Consider the following 15,600-nt stretch of genomic DNA (forward strand, 5'->3'; position numbering starts at 1 on the left):
CCACTGGCAGGAAAGCGGAGACAGTAGCCCCCTATGGTAGCTGTTATATTATAGCCTCTATGACCGGCAACGCGACTCGATATCATGCTAGTAAATGTAGTCTGGACGAATCGGGACTATCTATATATACTATAGACACCTAAACATATATACATATAGACGTGTGTGTGTGTGTGTGTGTGTGTGTGTGTGTGTGGGTAAGTGCGCGCGCGCGTGTGTATGTGTGCGTACATATACGTATATATATATATATATATATATATATATATATATATATACCTGTACTATCGGTTGTGCGACCATAGCGCAGGTTATAACCAGTCCCGTACAGGTCCCACGGGAACTCACCAACGGTAAATATGGATGCGAGAGCCCCAATGTCGTTATACGAAACGCTAAGGTCTCGTTAGAAGCGTTTGCACACGCGTATGCGCTCATCCTCCGGAAGAAATCGCTTCGGACGTCCTTTCGATGGACGAGAATTTCATTTTTATTACGTTTATCAATACTCTCGAATCAAAATAAAAGTATAAGCAGATATGTATTTGTGAATAAAGAAATAGAGAAACAAAGAAAGAACTTATAAAAAAATTTGCAAAGGAGTATCACATTCTACGATGAGCAAACGAGTAAGATAGAACGAAAATAAATTGATTATTAAACGACAACGAAACTTGACGTAGAGTTAACGAGATTACTGAAAACAACGTTCTTCAGTGACGCGCGAGATCATTAAAATAGGGTTTCCGGGTCGTCATTACATTATTGTTTCACATCCTACAACAACGCCAAAGACGACATTACGAACACGATGTATTTCATCGCGCGTATTGTTACTTCGTTCTTTTGAACGAATTACCGTGCATGAATGATGCATAGGGGAAAGCCGGACTTGGGGAGAAAACGAACGGAAGCTTAACAACATGATCCTTTTCATCGGGAATGCTGCTCGTTATTCTTGGATTAATTTTAGAGAATTAATAATGGAAAATTCGGCTAAAACCACAATAAAAAAAAATTCGAAAGAATCTCACAATATATGTCTACCTATCAGATAAATATATACATCTTCGATAAACACATTGACAGTAAAAGATTTGTCCTAAAAAAAGGTTCTATCGTTTCTCTTAAATTTCTACGAAGGTGGAAAAGTGTTTCGCGTAGGAAAATAAAATTCGAAGATCTGAGAGACGAGGAAATAGAGGAGGAAAAGAAGTAGAATGATAAAGAGGGAAGGAGGAAAAGGAAGAAGGAGGATGAGAAAGCGGGGAAGAGGAAGAGGAAGAAGAAGGAAAAGGAGGAGGATGAGAAAGAGGGAAGGAGGAAGACGAAGAAGGAGAAAAAGCGTGATCGCGATCGAAAATCGTTTTCGGTACCTTATTACTTCTTCGACGGATTGGATATTCGAGACGAAGTACGGTACAAGGAACGATTTACAATTACAAAGTCGATGCAAAATGCATCGGTGCGGTCGTAGAGACACGTTTAAGGCGTCAGTGGGAAACGAACGGGTGTGCGTTCCTTGGTCTTTGATCTTTTTCAGTTGACCCCGTCGAACGAGCGTCAGGATCGACGGTAAAAGGACGCCGTCGCGTTGGATACACGGGTCACTTATTCGCTGCCTTTATCTCTCTTCAGGGAACGCACCCGAACGTGGACTAGACGCGAGAACTCCCGTTAAATTGCACCCTTTGTCGGATCCCTTTATTACTTTCGATCTACCACAAGAGGAACGTGGATTACGTTTCCAGTACGATTTCTTCCAAGTAATTCGTTCGAGATCACATGAACGATATTAAGAAATCTGTTCTCGTTATACAGGATGTTTCTTTGATATCGACAAATGATATTCTTTTCGAATTTGAATTGTACGAATTATGAATAATTTGGATCATACGAATTATTGAATTGAACTATTGAAGCTACATTCGTTAAATAGTAATATAAAGTTCCAAGATATGTTCCAACATAAATTCCTCGAATATTCGTATAAATACATAATTAATTCGAAATAACGTTTAGCATTTATTCGGTACAAAATGCCGATGATAAGAATCAACTTTCTAATCTTCCGTAATAGAGATAGAAATAAAATAAGAGGAGATACTAGGTAGGGAAGATCGTAAATTTGTATTTTCCTCTCGAGCAGAACGAAGGCAAGAAAGTTGAAGGTGAAGGAGGGAAATTAGTGGCTCGACCGCGCGTAAAACGTAAACGGCTTTAACGAAGAACGAGAGCGAGTTCGTGCGCGCACATAGTCGTTGGGGTTTAAGCTTCGCGTTTTGCGTCTCTCTCTCTCTCTCTCTCTCCTTTTCTCTCTCTCTCTCCTTCTCTCTCTCTCCTTTTCTCTCTCTCTCTCCTTCTCTCTCTCTCTCTCTCTTGTTTCCCTTGATAGCACGGAGATTCATCCATAGCTTCTCCGCGAGGTTCTCGGCTAGCGATGCACATTCTGAACATCGAACTTCACCGCCTTCTCTTTTACGAAGAGTGGAAACTGACGATGAAAACGACGCTTGTGATGATAGTAGTGGCGATGGTGGTAGTAGTGGTAGTAATAACATCGATGCTGGGACTTCGTGTTCGACTTGCGCACAGGTAGCCGTTTCTACGTGTCCTACAACCTATTCTTAAGTACGTGACACTAGGATAATGGCCCTAATGTCCCGGGAACTATCGTTGAACCGTGCTTGTTAGAGAACGGCCTTTACAAAATGAGACGCAATCGAGCTAGGATTATAATCGCTATGTCTCTCTCTCTCTCTCTCTCTCTCTCTCTCTCTCTCTCTCTCCTTCTCGTTCTTGAACTTTCGTTAAAAAATCACGAAAATCTATGAAAATAAAAATTCGCAAAACCACATTGTACATCGATAAATTTCCGTACTCTTTAGTAATGTCCTAATACAATGAAGAAGGAAAAATAAGTTTAATTTTTCTGCGCTATCAAATCGAATTTGGTCGAATTCTCTGTTCGATGCATCCCCTAACGAAGTTTCTTAAAGTACGGTCACTAAGTAAGTAGTAACGAAGGGTGTAACAAGTTCAGCTCGATTATTGCACCGTCATTCTTTACGGATTTACGAGTCGAAGTTCGAATTATTTTACGGCAAGGAACAAGAAAGACGAAAAACGAGGTTAGTTAGATCCGATCCGAAGGGTCGGTAAAAAAAGAACGGTCTTTTGTAAAAGGCGTAACTAAAGATGGAGAACGTAACTAAAGAGAATGAGACAGAGAGAGAGATAGATAGATAGATAGATAGATAGATAGATAGTAGATAGATAGATAGATAGATAGATAGAGAAAGAGAGAGAGAGAGAGAGAGAGAGAGAGAAAACGAAGCTACGAAAAGGGCAAACGATTGTCCCGCGTAGGAAAACGACCAAAACTTTCACCCCCTCCCCATGGTTGGACTCGCGGCAGTTTAAGTTTCCAGTTTCGAAGTTATAACGAGAATTGCTCTCTCCGCAAAGTTTTCTACATAAGTTTCGAATGTACATACCCCTCCTCGTTTCTCTGTCTCTCTTCATTTCCCTTTTCCTTTTCTATTTATTTCTTTCTCACTCTCACCTGGTTCGCTCCGAAAAAAAGAAAAGAAAAAAAAAATAAAATCCGATAGAGGAAAACATGCGGACACTTTCTTCGTCCTGCTTCTATATTTATGCCCTGGTGCTAGCACAAAATTGTTCGCGTACTCGCACCGTTCAAGCCACGATCCATGTGTATATCCAAACCGCAAGCATTTTTTTTAAACGCAAAATATACACCGGTATGTTCGCTCGTTCCTCGAACTCGACGTTGTTTCGGTCTCATCGTATTCCATCCTACGGAGGGCAGGTATTCGCACGTGGAAAATAAAACACTGGCATATTTCAAACTTATTTCTTTTCGCGGTAGATATTTCACGCGGCACCTTTATTGCGTCTAGTTCCATTTTTTTTCGGTTTATGATATTACCATGTCTTTGTTACACACATTTTGATATCTCCCAATATCGAAAATTTTCAAATATCTTCGTTTCTATGTGAACCCAGACAATCCTACCAATTCCGAGAACGGAAACATTTCTTGTTTCTCAAAAATCGCAAATCTGAAAATGGATCCAATTCTGATTCATACGCGTACGAGCTTAAACTCGATACGAACGTTTGGTGTCGGACAAGAAATCATCTCAATCGATTTTTGTAATCATCGGGTTTCACCGAACCCCATTCAGAGGAAACGCGATTCCCAGACAGAGCTTCCTTTCGTGGCTAAAGTCCAAAGACTTTGTAACAAGCTGCAACTTCGGTAAATCTCTTTTGGCATGAAATTCACTGAAAGCGGTCGCAAGAGCGTCATTGAGTCGAAAGAAGGAGGAACAAAACTAAAGACGAAAAGAAGAAGGAGTAAGAAAGAGATAGAGGGAGGAAAAAGGATGGAAAAGATATTTTTCCGGGATCCCATCGAGACTTTTAAAGGATACACGATGCGAGGCCAATAGAAAGAGGCTCTTGAAAACTTGCCCTTGGCGATGCCGATGTGAGGGGTAGCAAAACAGAAAGAAAGAAAGAAAGAAAGAAAGGGAGGAAAGAAGAAAGGAAGGAAGGAAGGAAGGAAGAAAGAACGAGAGAGATAGACAGAGGACAGGAGATGCCTGAGAGAAAGTTATGAAAATCCGGGATTTATCGTGGCAAATACTAGAATCAGGTCGGCACTAGTTTGACTCTGACAAATCGTCCGGAAGTTAACGCTCGATCGTCCTCGGATTTCTTCCACGAGGGAGGATTCCTTACCGAGACCTCGACATCCGACCGCGTCCGCTCACACTTTTAACCTTTTCGTAACGGCGATCTTTTCTTTCGCGTGGTTCTTCTTCTTTATCTCTTCGACACGAATATAGCTATTCGATCCTATATTTTCCATCGATTCGGATCTAAAAACGACGGTAAACGGAACATTCGAAGATTCTTTAAAAAGTGTTGCCGGCAAGTGCACTAATAGAGTTAAGAATGTTCGAAAACAGAACGATAAATTTAGGCGAGCTTAAAAAAAGTGCGTTGTCGTCATAAAGTCCAAGGAAAATTGTCGAACGGCTAAAGGTTTTTTAGTCGGGTCGTTACAAAAGCACGGATTAGCGCGAGAGGAGCCATCGAAATAATTCCGTATTAGTCGGCGCGCGCATGCGCCATAGAATCGCGACTAATCTGTTCGACGCCATACGCGAACGAACAAGGTAGTTCTATCGTGCAGCTAGGTAGCTTGGTCGCGAATACGTACGCTTCGAAAGCGAGAAAATTAATGGGGATCCTAAAAATACGAGGGGAAGGTCCTCATTATAATAAATTCAAGGGGTACATTTTAAGCGGGAAGCGGCCGGGAAGCACTCGGATTTATGAAGCGAATATAAGCCAATTATTTATTATGGCTCCCCGGCTCTGATACTCCGATACTCGGTAGTAATAGTCGGTTACTTTCGAGCTTCTCGAATTTTTCGAAGAGAGAGAGACTCTCACCTGCGGCAGCCGCCCCTAGCCTCAGGACTGCGTCGCCTTGAAGGGAGATGGAGAGGGTGGCGGTATCCTCGAGACGAGCGAGCACTTCCTCTGGTATGTCCTCCGGTTCGCGGAGGCGGAGGGTGACTTCGCCTCCACCTCCTCCAGCCTGGCCGCTACCACCGCCTGGACTCGTTAACGCCGAGTACATGAACACGGAACCGTATCCATGTAAGGATTGCAGTGGCAGCCTAACGCCGCCCACCTCCCCGACCGGACCCTGAAACACACATACAAACCTCTCCGTCACTTCAATCTTCCCCACCGAACACTGTCTTCTCTCTTCCTTTCTTTTTTTTGCTTTTCGATAAACTTCGACTCGAGGGACGCAAAGAAAAGAAAGAAGAAGAAAGAAGGAAGGAAAACGCCCGTCGAAATCGATCCAAAGACGCGTCATATTAAATTTAGGAGCGCGCTTTTTCCTCGGTCAGTGCTATTCCCCCGGGTAAGGGAAAGGGGGAAAATAAGAGAGAGATAGAGAGAGAGAGAGAGAGAGAGAGAGAACAGGGGAGAGAGCGGTATCGCTCCCCTTTTCGACCGTCGCTCCTTCCCCGGCCCTTTCCCATTTCCCGGCATATTCACCCTCGAACGTTCCTTTACGAGCGGAAATATTTTGCCAATTTCGCTGTCCATGCAAATTTCAATTCACGAACGTCAATATTTGCTGAATCGGGAGGAAAAAGGATTCCGATGTACCGGCACTTTTATCCCGCTGACAAGCGCTGCGTTTGCCTGACTTTCCTAAGTAGATTCTTTCTTCCGTTCTCTTTATTATAAAAGAGAAGACTCATTTCAGAAAAATAGAATTTATCGCTTTTACGAGTCAATTCTTTTGATAGAAAGAGAAAGAATGAGTCTTGTTTCTGGTAGGTGTTAATAATAAATTTCTTTATCATGCTACTCAATTAAATTCGATACGTCAAAAAGTCATCGTTTACAAAAACTCATAAAGTCACCGTTTAATGTTTATCGTATAGAAATTAATAGATTTTTGAGAGAAATGATAAATATCTTTTATGTATGATCGGGAAAAATCGTATTTTCAAGGTTGGAGATCGCTAAATTCAATAAATTCTATATATTTCAAGTATGAAAGAGCACATTAATGAAAATAGTGAAGGAATATCTCATGCGTGTAAATGCATAAATAGTGATAAAGAAAAACGAAAGATACCGATTCATCCAAGCATGGAATATTTTAATGATTCTGGCACTTAGAACCGGACATTGAGTTTTCGAAAACCAAAGCGCATCCGTGCTCTCCATTATTTACGTAAATTGATTCGTACGACCGACTATTTCCGCGTCACGTATTCGCAGACTGCATCGTAGCGGAAGAGAACGGAAGGGAACGGAAGGACATCTAGCTACGAGCCGAGAGTCCTGCGCCACGATGAGAGTAATTTATTTTAATGGTCATTTTCGTAATGGCTCTTTGAACATGGCGCATGACCACCTCTGAATAAACCACGTATACTGCCCTCCGCATCCTCTCTCTCCTTCTCTCTCTCTCTCTCTCTTTCTCTCCCTCTTTCTCTCTCTCTCTCTCTCTTTCTCTTTCTCTCCCTCTTTCTCTCTCTCTCTCTCTCTCTCTCTCTCTTTCTCTCTTTCTCTATTTCCTTGTCTCTTTCTCTCTTTCTTTTTGCGCGCAACGCACAACTCTACGAGAGAATGCACGATAACAGTACCATTCACGAAATAACACCTGCTACCGGAAACAATGGCCCGTGTTTCTGTACTCTTCCTCTTACCAGTCGACGGTCGAGCGCATGGGTAAACCCTACCCTCTTTTTCCTTCTTTTGTTGCGCTACCATTTCGCGGTATTGTCCTATATAATTGTGGACTCGACCACTTTGTCCGGGCCATGCCAAGAGAGTACCATTTTCAGAATCTTCAGACAGTCTCGCAAAAAGATCTCCGTCTCTTCGTCTTCTCTTTCGTTTAGAATACAACATCCGAAATAAGTATAAGGAGCCTACTATTACTGCTACTATTACTACTGCTTCTTCTTCTACTACTACTACTACTACTATTACCGCTACTTCTACTACTACTACTACTACTATTTCTGGTACTACATCTACTCGTATTACTATTCCGAATGTATCCACGTTTTGTTTCACGAAAAGTTTTTGTTCAAGTTTTATGATGTCTCTTAAGAAGCAAAATCAAGCATTCGTTTATTCTTCTCGAATTTTTAATTTGACCGCGACAAAGGACGAATAGGAATTTCTCAGAAGTCGCGATAGTACCTACTTACATTGTGCCGCGTTACATCCTTGAAGCGCATTGCAAAAAGCCTGATCAAGAACGAAAATCCTTGGTTGTCAATAAGATAAAACCTCGCGGCTTAAAAATGTGAATCAATCCAAAAGGAATTGATAAATGTGAGAAACTTACGAACTCCAACTTAACATAACTTTTTGCCACAAATTTCAAAGAATTCCTGTTCATCAAGATCCTTATATACCTCTCTGCCTCTGAACGGATAAAAAAAGCACGATTATGAAAGAAAAACGTCTTTCCTCGAAACAAAGATATATATACAAACGTAAAAAAGGGACCAACGAACGTTAAATATTACTCCAATTTCCTGTAGCGAGTATCCATGATATTAATTAGCATCCTTCAATTTGAAATTTCCAATAAACAGAACGATTTTTCCTTGAAGAAGAAATTTGTCTCAATCGTCCTAGTTTCGGCATCGAGTTCCTCGACGAAATCCTCTTCCTTAGTTCGTAAAATGCTTTTAGGATCGAGGTATCTATTATTAATAATTAAAAGACTAACATGCGAAATTAAATTATCGACAATTAAAACAAAAAAACAAATATTTCAAATTTCGTTCCGAAAAGAGCAAAATAATTTTCTAAGATTGATCATTTATACGGAAAAATCGATAAAATGAAGAAAAAGAGGCGCACAGTTTTATTCCTACAAAAACATGAATGATAAGCGTCGAGGATATGAAAATGTTTAGAAGGAGATAGTAGAACGATGTTGTTAAAGGGAAGAATAGAAAGAGAAAAAAGAGAATATAAAGAATGACGGGTGGTAGAACGCGCAAAGGGATTTTGCCGTTGCTCAGTTCTCTTTGTATAGGTATTTGACGCATACTCAACAGTTGCTCGTCACTGGGCATTACGCTAGTTGCTCTTGCAAATATCATCCGTACATCCTGTCTGCCTTTCGTGCCTTTTACGGGCTCTCCGGGCGGTACGCATACTTCCTTTTCCGTCGGTCAACATCCATGATCATGTTTTCATCTCTCTTTTCTAATGTACTTTTTTTTATTACATATATATATATATATATATATATATATATATATTTTCTTTTTTTTTCTCTAATATTTGCTTTAACAACGGTTCACATTAACCAACGCGAAACTCTGTTCAAAATTCTTTTCTCGTTCAAACTTTTATTATGAAAACATCTACCTTCTCTACCTTATCCAACGATCGTACACGAGACCTTATATACTTATATACCGACGTACGTATGTAACCAGTAAAACGCAGAAAGTCCACGGTTTACCATATTACGCGTGCTATCTCCACTAGCTAGAAAGAAGAAACGTGTAAGGGAAACGAGCTCGCTCGACCGCATAATGAAGTTGATGCAATCAAGATGTATTCTTTCCTCAATTCTTTTCTCCGCTTTTAATTAAACAAACAAGCTCAATAGAGATCACGAAAACTGAAAGATGCTGCATTTTCTATCGCATTTATTTCGTTTTATTTCAAAAGTAAAACCATACATAAAATAAATTCCATTTCAAAAAGACGATAAAGTACGATAGATGGCTACAATCGTATTGTACGATAATAATGATAAGAGAAAGATATGGATCTGGAGAAATATAAGGCAATCATGGAATGCGAGAACGAAGGAAAAAGACAAATACCGTTGATGGAAACAGAAAAATGATGACTGTGCAATCGTATCACAATGATGGAACTTTTGCAAAGCCTATAAAACGTGTGTGAGAGTATACGTGCAGCCATCAAGAAAAAACCGTCGTCCTCGTGCGAATGTCGACTGATGAATTATTGTTGCAAAAGCGGACTGTAGATTTGTTCAAAAGCACAGGCGAACGCTGCTTTTCGAATCGTGCCGAATGCATTGTTTACAGGATACCTGGATACCATTGTTCGCATTAGTCCGCTTATATATATATATGTGTGTGTGCATGTGTCTAGGTATGCGTTCTATGTATGTATGTATTACATGCATATCCGCAACACACACTTTTGTCTTTTTCTTCTTCCTTCCTTGCAAATTTTTTTGACACGTTCAAAAACGTACTCTTTGCTTATTGAAAATGAAAACGGCGAGCAAATTCAAGATAGAATGTATATGTAGCTAGCATTAATGCCGGTATTTTTGAGTATCGATACTTTGTCTAGTAACTTAAAATTAATACTTTCTGAATATCGTTATTTCGTCAAGTATTATTACAGAAACCGATATATTAACAAAAATTAAAATAAATACGTGTATTTTTTCGGTCTTTTATCGTAGACATGGTAGGTTGAAATTAAAACATGTTTTCCTTTCTGGATAATTAAAAACAATAAAAATATATTTAACAGCAATCAACTTATAAATTTACAATTTTGTTAATATTAACTTTAAATATATTAAATTTAAGTATTAATTAAATAATAACGATAAATTAATATATCGTTAAAGATATAAATAGATAAATTATATTTTAATAGTAATAATACGTATTTAAAAAATGAGAAACTAATCTTTTGAAACTAATTCGTCTTAGTGGCATTTTTAAAACAATTTTAACTAGCAAATACAATTTTGGAAAATTTTTTTTTAGATCACATTTACGGCAGACTGAGAGTCAAGAACAACCCCTATTGACAATGGCAAATGGGAGTTCTTAGTAATCAAATATTTTATGATAATAAAATCTGTCATTGAGTGATGGATTAGAAAAAACCTTGAATTTTTTGATCATAAAATGAGAAATTTTGTAGAAAGTATTCGGTAAATACAATTTAACGACTTCTCAAAGAAGATAATATTATAATAGCATAAAACATTTGGGTCTCCTATATTAATCATTAGAAGTATGCTCTAACAAATAGTATACTAATAATAATAATAGTATACTAATAATAATAATAGTATACTAATATAATAATAGTATACTAATAATTCAAGAACAAAATTATAACTTTCTGACAATTATAACATCATACTTTTTTTCATTCGTAATTAAATTATACATCTTAACAAAAAGATGCTGTTAATTACTTTTATTTAGATATTATAGTGATATCGATAATATATTAGTTTCGATATAATTTCGCTAAGATCGACGGTATATAAAATAATGACGATATTAAATCGTTACTTATATAATGTTTATAAATCATAATAAATTAGAAAAAACCGATGTGACGTCATATCGGTATTTTCATATTTCAGTTTCTATAACGGAAGGTACAATCGAAAAATATCTGCATAATATCGATATTTTTAGTTTGGGTAGAAATCCTTAGTAGCTCAATATTTCTCAAACGCAATAATCAATAAATATGAAGCTGCTTTTTATGAAGACAGAGAGAAGTAGAGAAAGAGAGAGAGAGAAAGAGAGAGAGAGAGAGAGAGAGGGAGAGAGAGAAAAAATAGGAAAAAACAGAAAGCACTGGACAGGTTGGATTCGTACGAGAGGGAAGATTGTTCGGAATCGATTAAAAATTTGACTCGGAATCGTGCACACCCTCGTTCAAGCTACGTTCACCCTCCGAAACTAGCGAGCGAGCTTGGAAACCCCATGGGAAACGCGTAATTACGACACTGTCTCCCATTTTATCCGATGCCCGCATTGAAACGATGAGAAAGAAACGATTCTCTCTTCGTTTCTTTACCTTCTCCGATCCTTCTTCCACCACTCTCTTTCGATTTCGCTCGCATTTATTATCTCTGACGATTAATCGACTAATCGTCGTCGACTAAATACGTTCATCATCGAATCAATACGCAAATATACGACATTCACATTAATATTTTTTTTATTTCTGTTCGACGATTACAAGCTCAATCTGCGAATTAGAATATCGTCTTTAATTAACCGCGAGAGACATGTATATTACCAGAGACGAACTAAATAATCGCATTATCTCCGTGTGCAAATCTCGATCTTTCTCATGGACACGCGCGTGCGCGCTTAAAATACGAACGAGAAACAAGAATTATGGCTGTTGTTTATACAACTAATTCCATTTCACGCAAATTATAATTGCAAAGTGATAGGAGAACGTGATCACGTATGAGTCTCTATGTTACTGACCAAATTTAAGTATTAATACATTACATGTATGTATAAATGAGAACGAGACTGCCGGTGCTCAGTATGTCTCTCTCTCTCTCTTTCTCTCTCTCTCTCTCTCTCTCTCTCTCTCTGTCTCTCTCTCTCTCTCTCTATCTATCTATCTCTCTCGCTCTCTCTCTCTCTCTCTCTCTGTCTCTCTCTCTCTCTCTCTATCTATCTATCTCTCTCGCTCTCTCTCTCTCTCTCTCTCTCTCTCTTTCTCTTTCACTATGTCTCTTCTCACTCTCTTCCACAAATTATGCAAAAAGACTAAACTGAGAGTCGGTTCGGCTTCGTTAACGAGCAAAATCAGCATGAACGGTGAACGGTCCAGTAAATTTTCCCTTTGTCGGAAACAGGTAGAGTTTAGATCACTAAAGAATGAATTTAGAATTCGAACATAATATTTACGAGAGCAAGTCATGGTACATATGTACTTCTACGACAATACATTCATTTCTATTAGATACTTTTGTAAAAACCTTTGTCAGGCACGATACCGGATAACTTTTAAAGCGCTTCGTTTTAAAGTTAGGTATACTCGAAACACCGCATTGTTTTTTTTTTTGGTCTAACTAACGTTGCGTTGTATTCAAAATAATAATACCGTACTGATTCGAAAGTATTCGTCCCGTAAGTATTCACATCGAATCGGATTATACAGAAAGTTCGCTCGGCCAATTTCCACGATAGTTGTTAAAATCACGCGGCCGACCACAAGAAACTTCGAATACAAACCTGAATACAACACATACACACATATAAATACAAATGTATCGTAATCGTATAATACGTAAAGCAATGGTAAGTACCTATTAATTATAAACCACCAGTCTCCTCCCGTTCAACTTTACAATGGAATCAATGATAAAGGACGATTAATAAAATAGAAAAGTTTAAAGATTTATGCGATTTATTTTCTACATAATCTATATTGGATCAAAAGATTCATTTTCTTTTCAAGGTTAGTTTAATTAAAGAACGTTTCTATTTTCGTATAATTCCGTGAAAATCGATAATAATTATGAAAGCGGAAATTGAAGTCGACTCGAATGAATATATGTATATCATTTTTCAAGTGGCAACAGCCAACGATCTTTCGTCGTCTCCTGTGGTCGAGCCTCGAAAACGCATTCAAAATGTCAACGCTATACCATCATCGTCGTAGTCGCAAAGAAGAAAAAAAAAAAAGGAGAAAAGAAAAAAGGAAGGAAAGAAATAAAAAAAAATAAAATAAAAAGAAAGAAAAGGAAAACAAAATAAAAGGAAGAATGAAAGAGCGAAGAGAAAAGAAGTGTAAGAAAGAAAATACAGTCGTCCTTATTTCTTTTTTTCATCCTTCTAGGTAAAAAGTTGTCCGTCCTCCATCGAAATAACGCCCAGGCTGCATATAATAAAACGGGTCGCCTTTTATGGAAACGCTTTCCCCCTCGAGCGCTTTTCTTTCATTTCTGACGTAATTACGCGAAGTGTCGTCAGAAGGGGAAGGAAAAGAGAGGAAGGAGGACAGCATAAAAAAGAGAAAAAGAGAGAGAGGGAGAGAGAGAAAGAGAGAAGAAAGGAAAGGGAAAAAAGGAAAGAGAAAGAGAGTGAGAGTAAAACGAGAAGAACAGTTTTCTAAGACGTACGAGAGCGTACTAACCATTACTAGGCTCGACCTATTACCTTTCTTTTTTCGATAACGTTTCTATTTTCGAGGGCCTAAGTTCGGGTGACCTCGTGCGATAACGTAAATACGTTTCGATATATTTTTCTTCTTGCTTTTCCAACGTCTCTGCATCTCTTTCTCCCTCGCCCTATTTGGAACTTCCTATACCTCGCAAACTTACTTCTCAATTTCGTTTCAACCTTGTAGTTACATACATACATACATACGTCCTTCACCATTGAAGAATGAGAGTGAGCAGACCTTGTTACTTACGTTCTCTATTCGTCTTTTCGACAAAACGTATTTCGAGAAATGCTACGGTACAAAACGATAGTAAGTATTCGTTAAGTTTGTAACGTTAGGTACGAGAATATCCTTTCAACGATAGGGCTGGATAAAATTTTATGAGATCAATATATAAAATATGATCGAAAATGGTTTTCAAATGTTCCTTTCTTTCTCAATAACTGGACTGACGAATGGACAGATAATTACATACATTTTTATGATACGAAGTAAAGCTATAACAAACGATCATGGCGGAGAGAAGCCGCTCACACTACGATTAAACAGTATCGGAAAAATGTTCTTAAAGGAGCTTTCTTCTTATGCGTTTACAAAGATTTTATGTAATGATTACGATTTTTGTCCGATCTTGATGATCAAAAACTCATTTATTTGGAATCTAGCTTTAAAATAGTGATTTGTCACTCATGAAGCAATACGATCATTTTGGACAAGTGGATGCACATGCAATTGTTTAAACATTTCAAACGAAACTATTCTGACATGCACACGTTTAATAAGCATCACTCTTTCCCTTTCCATGCAGTTTTTTATTAGAATTTCCCTTTTCTAATTTTATTATCGTCTTCTCAGATAATTCATCAAAAGCGCTTATATAATACATTCAATTTCAAACAATTTCTTAAGATATTCGAGTCTTATCGCAACACTGATCGTACCTGTAACTTAGAAATAGCCTCTGAAACTTATAAATAACAGTGCATGTTTATCAAACAACAATTGTATCACTCAACAATTGTCAGACAAATACATTGTTATAAGTATTTAAATTTACGAAGTTTTTTATATAGTATTTGTATATATACGTAGTATTTTATATAGTTTATATTCGAGTATCTAAACAAACTGCGTTCTCTTATTAATTTGCAGGAACCTTTTTATTGGGATTAGTGGATCTAAGATTCTGCCGTCCAGAAAAAGATGAATCCAACCATCGTAAAAATCTACCTTCATTGCTGACAACATAACGATTCGTAGTTGTGATCGGACAACAGACGGAACGATCGAAAATCTCTTTTGTTCATTTGACAAAAGATTGCAAATTAAAAAAAGGCTAATTCACACATTTCAATTCAGTCTTCATTCCGATTGTTCGGCAACATTCGACCACAGTGATTTTAACATTATTATATGTAATTTAAATGTATTCACACATTTGCATTTAATCTCAGTACAGTCACCGATCCGTCATATTTTCTCTTTATCCAAAATTTCTGCGTTCGAAATCTATGTATTCAATTTATACGGATAGTTAAATATAAATATATGCACATATACATTTAACTTTATTTAACTATATATATATATATATGTTAACTATCCGTATAAAACATGTTTGCAAAGATGCAATTTATCAAATATATCACATACACCGGTATAAGGTACTTCTTTATTTCTATTCCCATTAGGACCATTTCCTTTTTCTTTCTATAGAAAAAGGAAAATGTTGTTACATGACCGTTATCTGGCCCAACCATAAATAGCAACAATATACATATAAACAATTTTATTAATTGTATCGACGAAACGTAAATTTGAAATAAATAAATTTACGTTAAACATTGAAACAGCTTGAAACAAAATGGAGATTCGTAGCAAGCGTAAAATCAAAAAGAAGTATTCTCGAGGAAGCTTTTGAATCTCACCGTGATTTCTGAACGATCTATAGAGGTAAGTTACAGGACGTACGAGAAAATTACGAGGCAACGAGCATCGTTACTCTTCTTGGAAACTATAGATTACGAACGCGACGTTGGTGGGTGGGAGATACGAGAGAAC

At 37.7% G+C, this 15,600-nt stretch overlaps 1 protein-coding gene across 9 annotated transcripts in view; it reads right to left on the reverse strand.

Annotated features, from left to right (window-relative positions):
• Positions 1–15,600, reverse strand: part of LOC118446991 (uncharacterized) — a 267,347-nt gene that overhangs the window by 127,235 nt on the left and 124,512 nt on the right. For all 9 annotated transcript variants that reach the window (XM_035878284.2, XM_035878280.2, XM_035878287.2 and 6 more), the window contains one exon: positions 5,491–5,749. In XM_035878284.2, coding sequence (XP_035734177.2) covers positions 5,491–5,749 — 259 coding nt within the window. The remainder of the gene's footprint in view (positions 1–5,490; positions 5,750–15,600) is intronic.

The sequence above is a fragment of the Vespa mandarinia genome, chromosome 1 (assembly GCF_050613455.1).
Source record: "Vespa mandarinia isolate Hongniang chromosome 1, ASM5061345v1, whole genome shotgun sequence".
Classification (NCBI taxonomy): domain Eukaryota; kingdom Metazoa; phylum Arthropoda; class Insecta; order Hymenoptera; family Vespidae; genus Vespa; species Vespa mandarinia.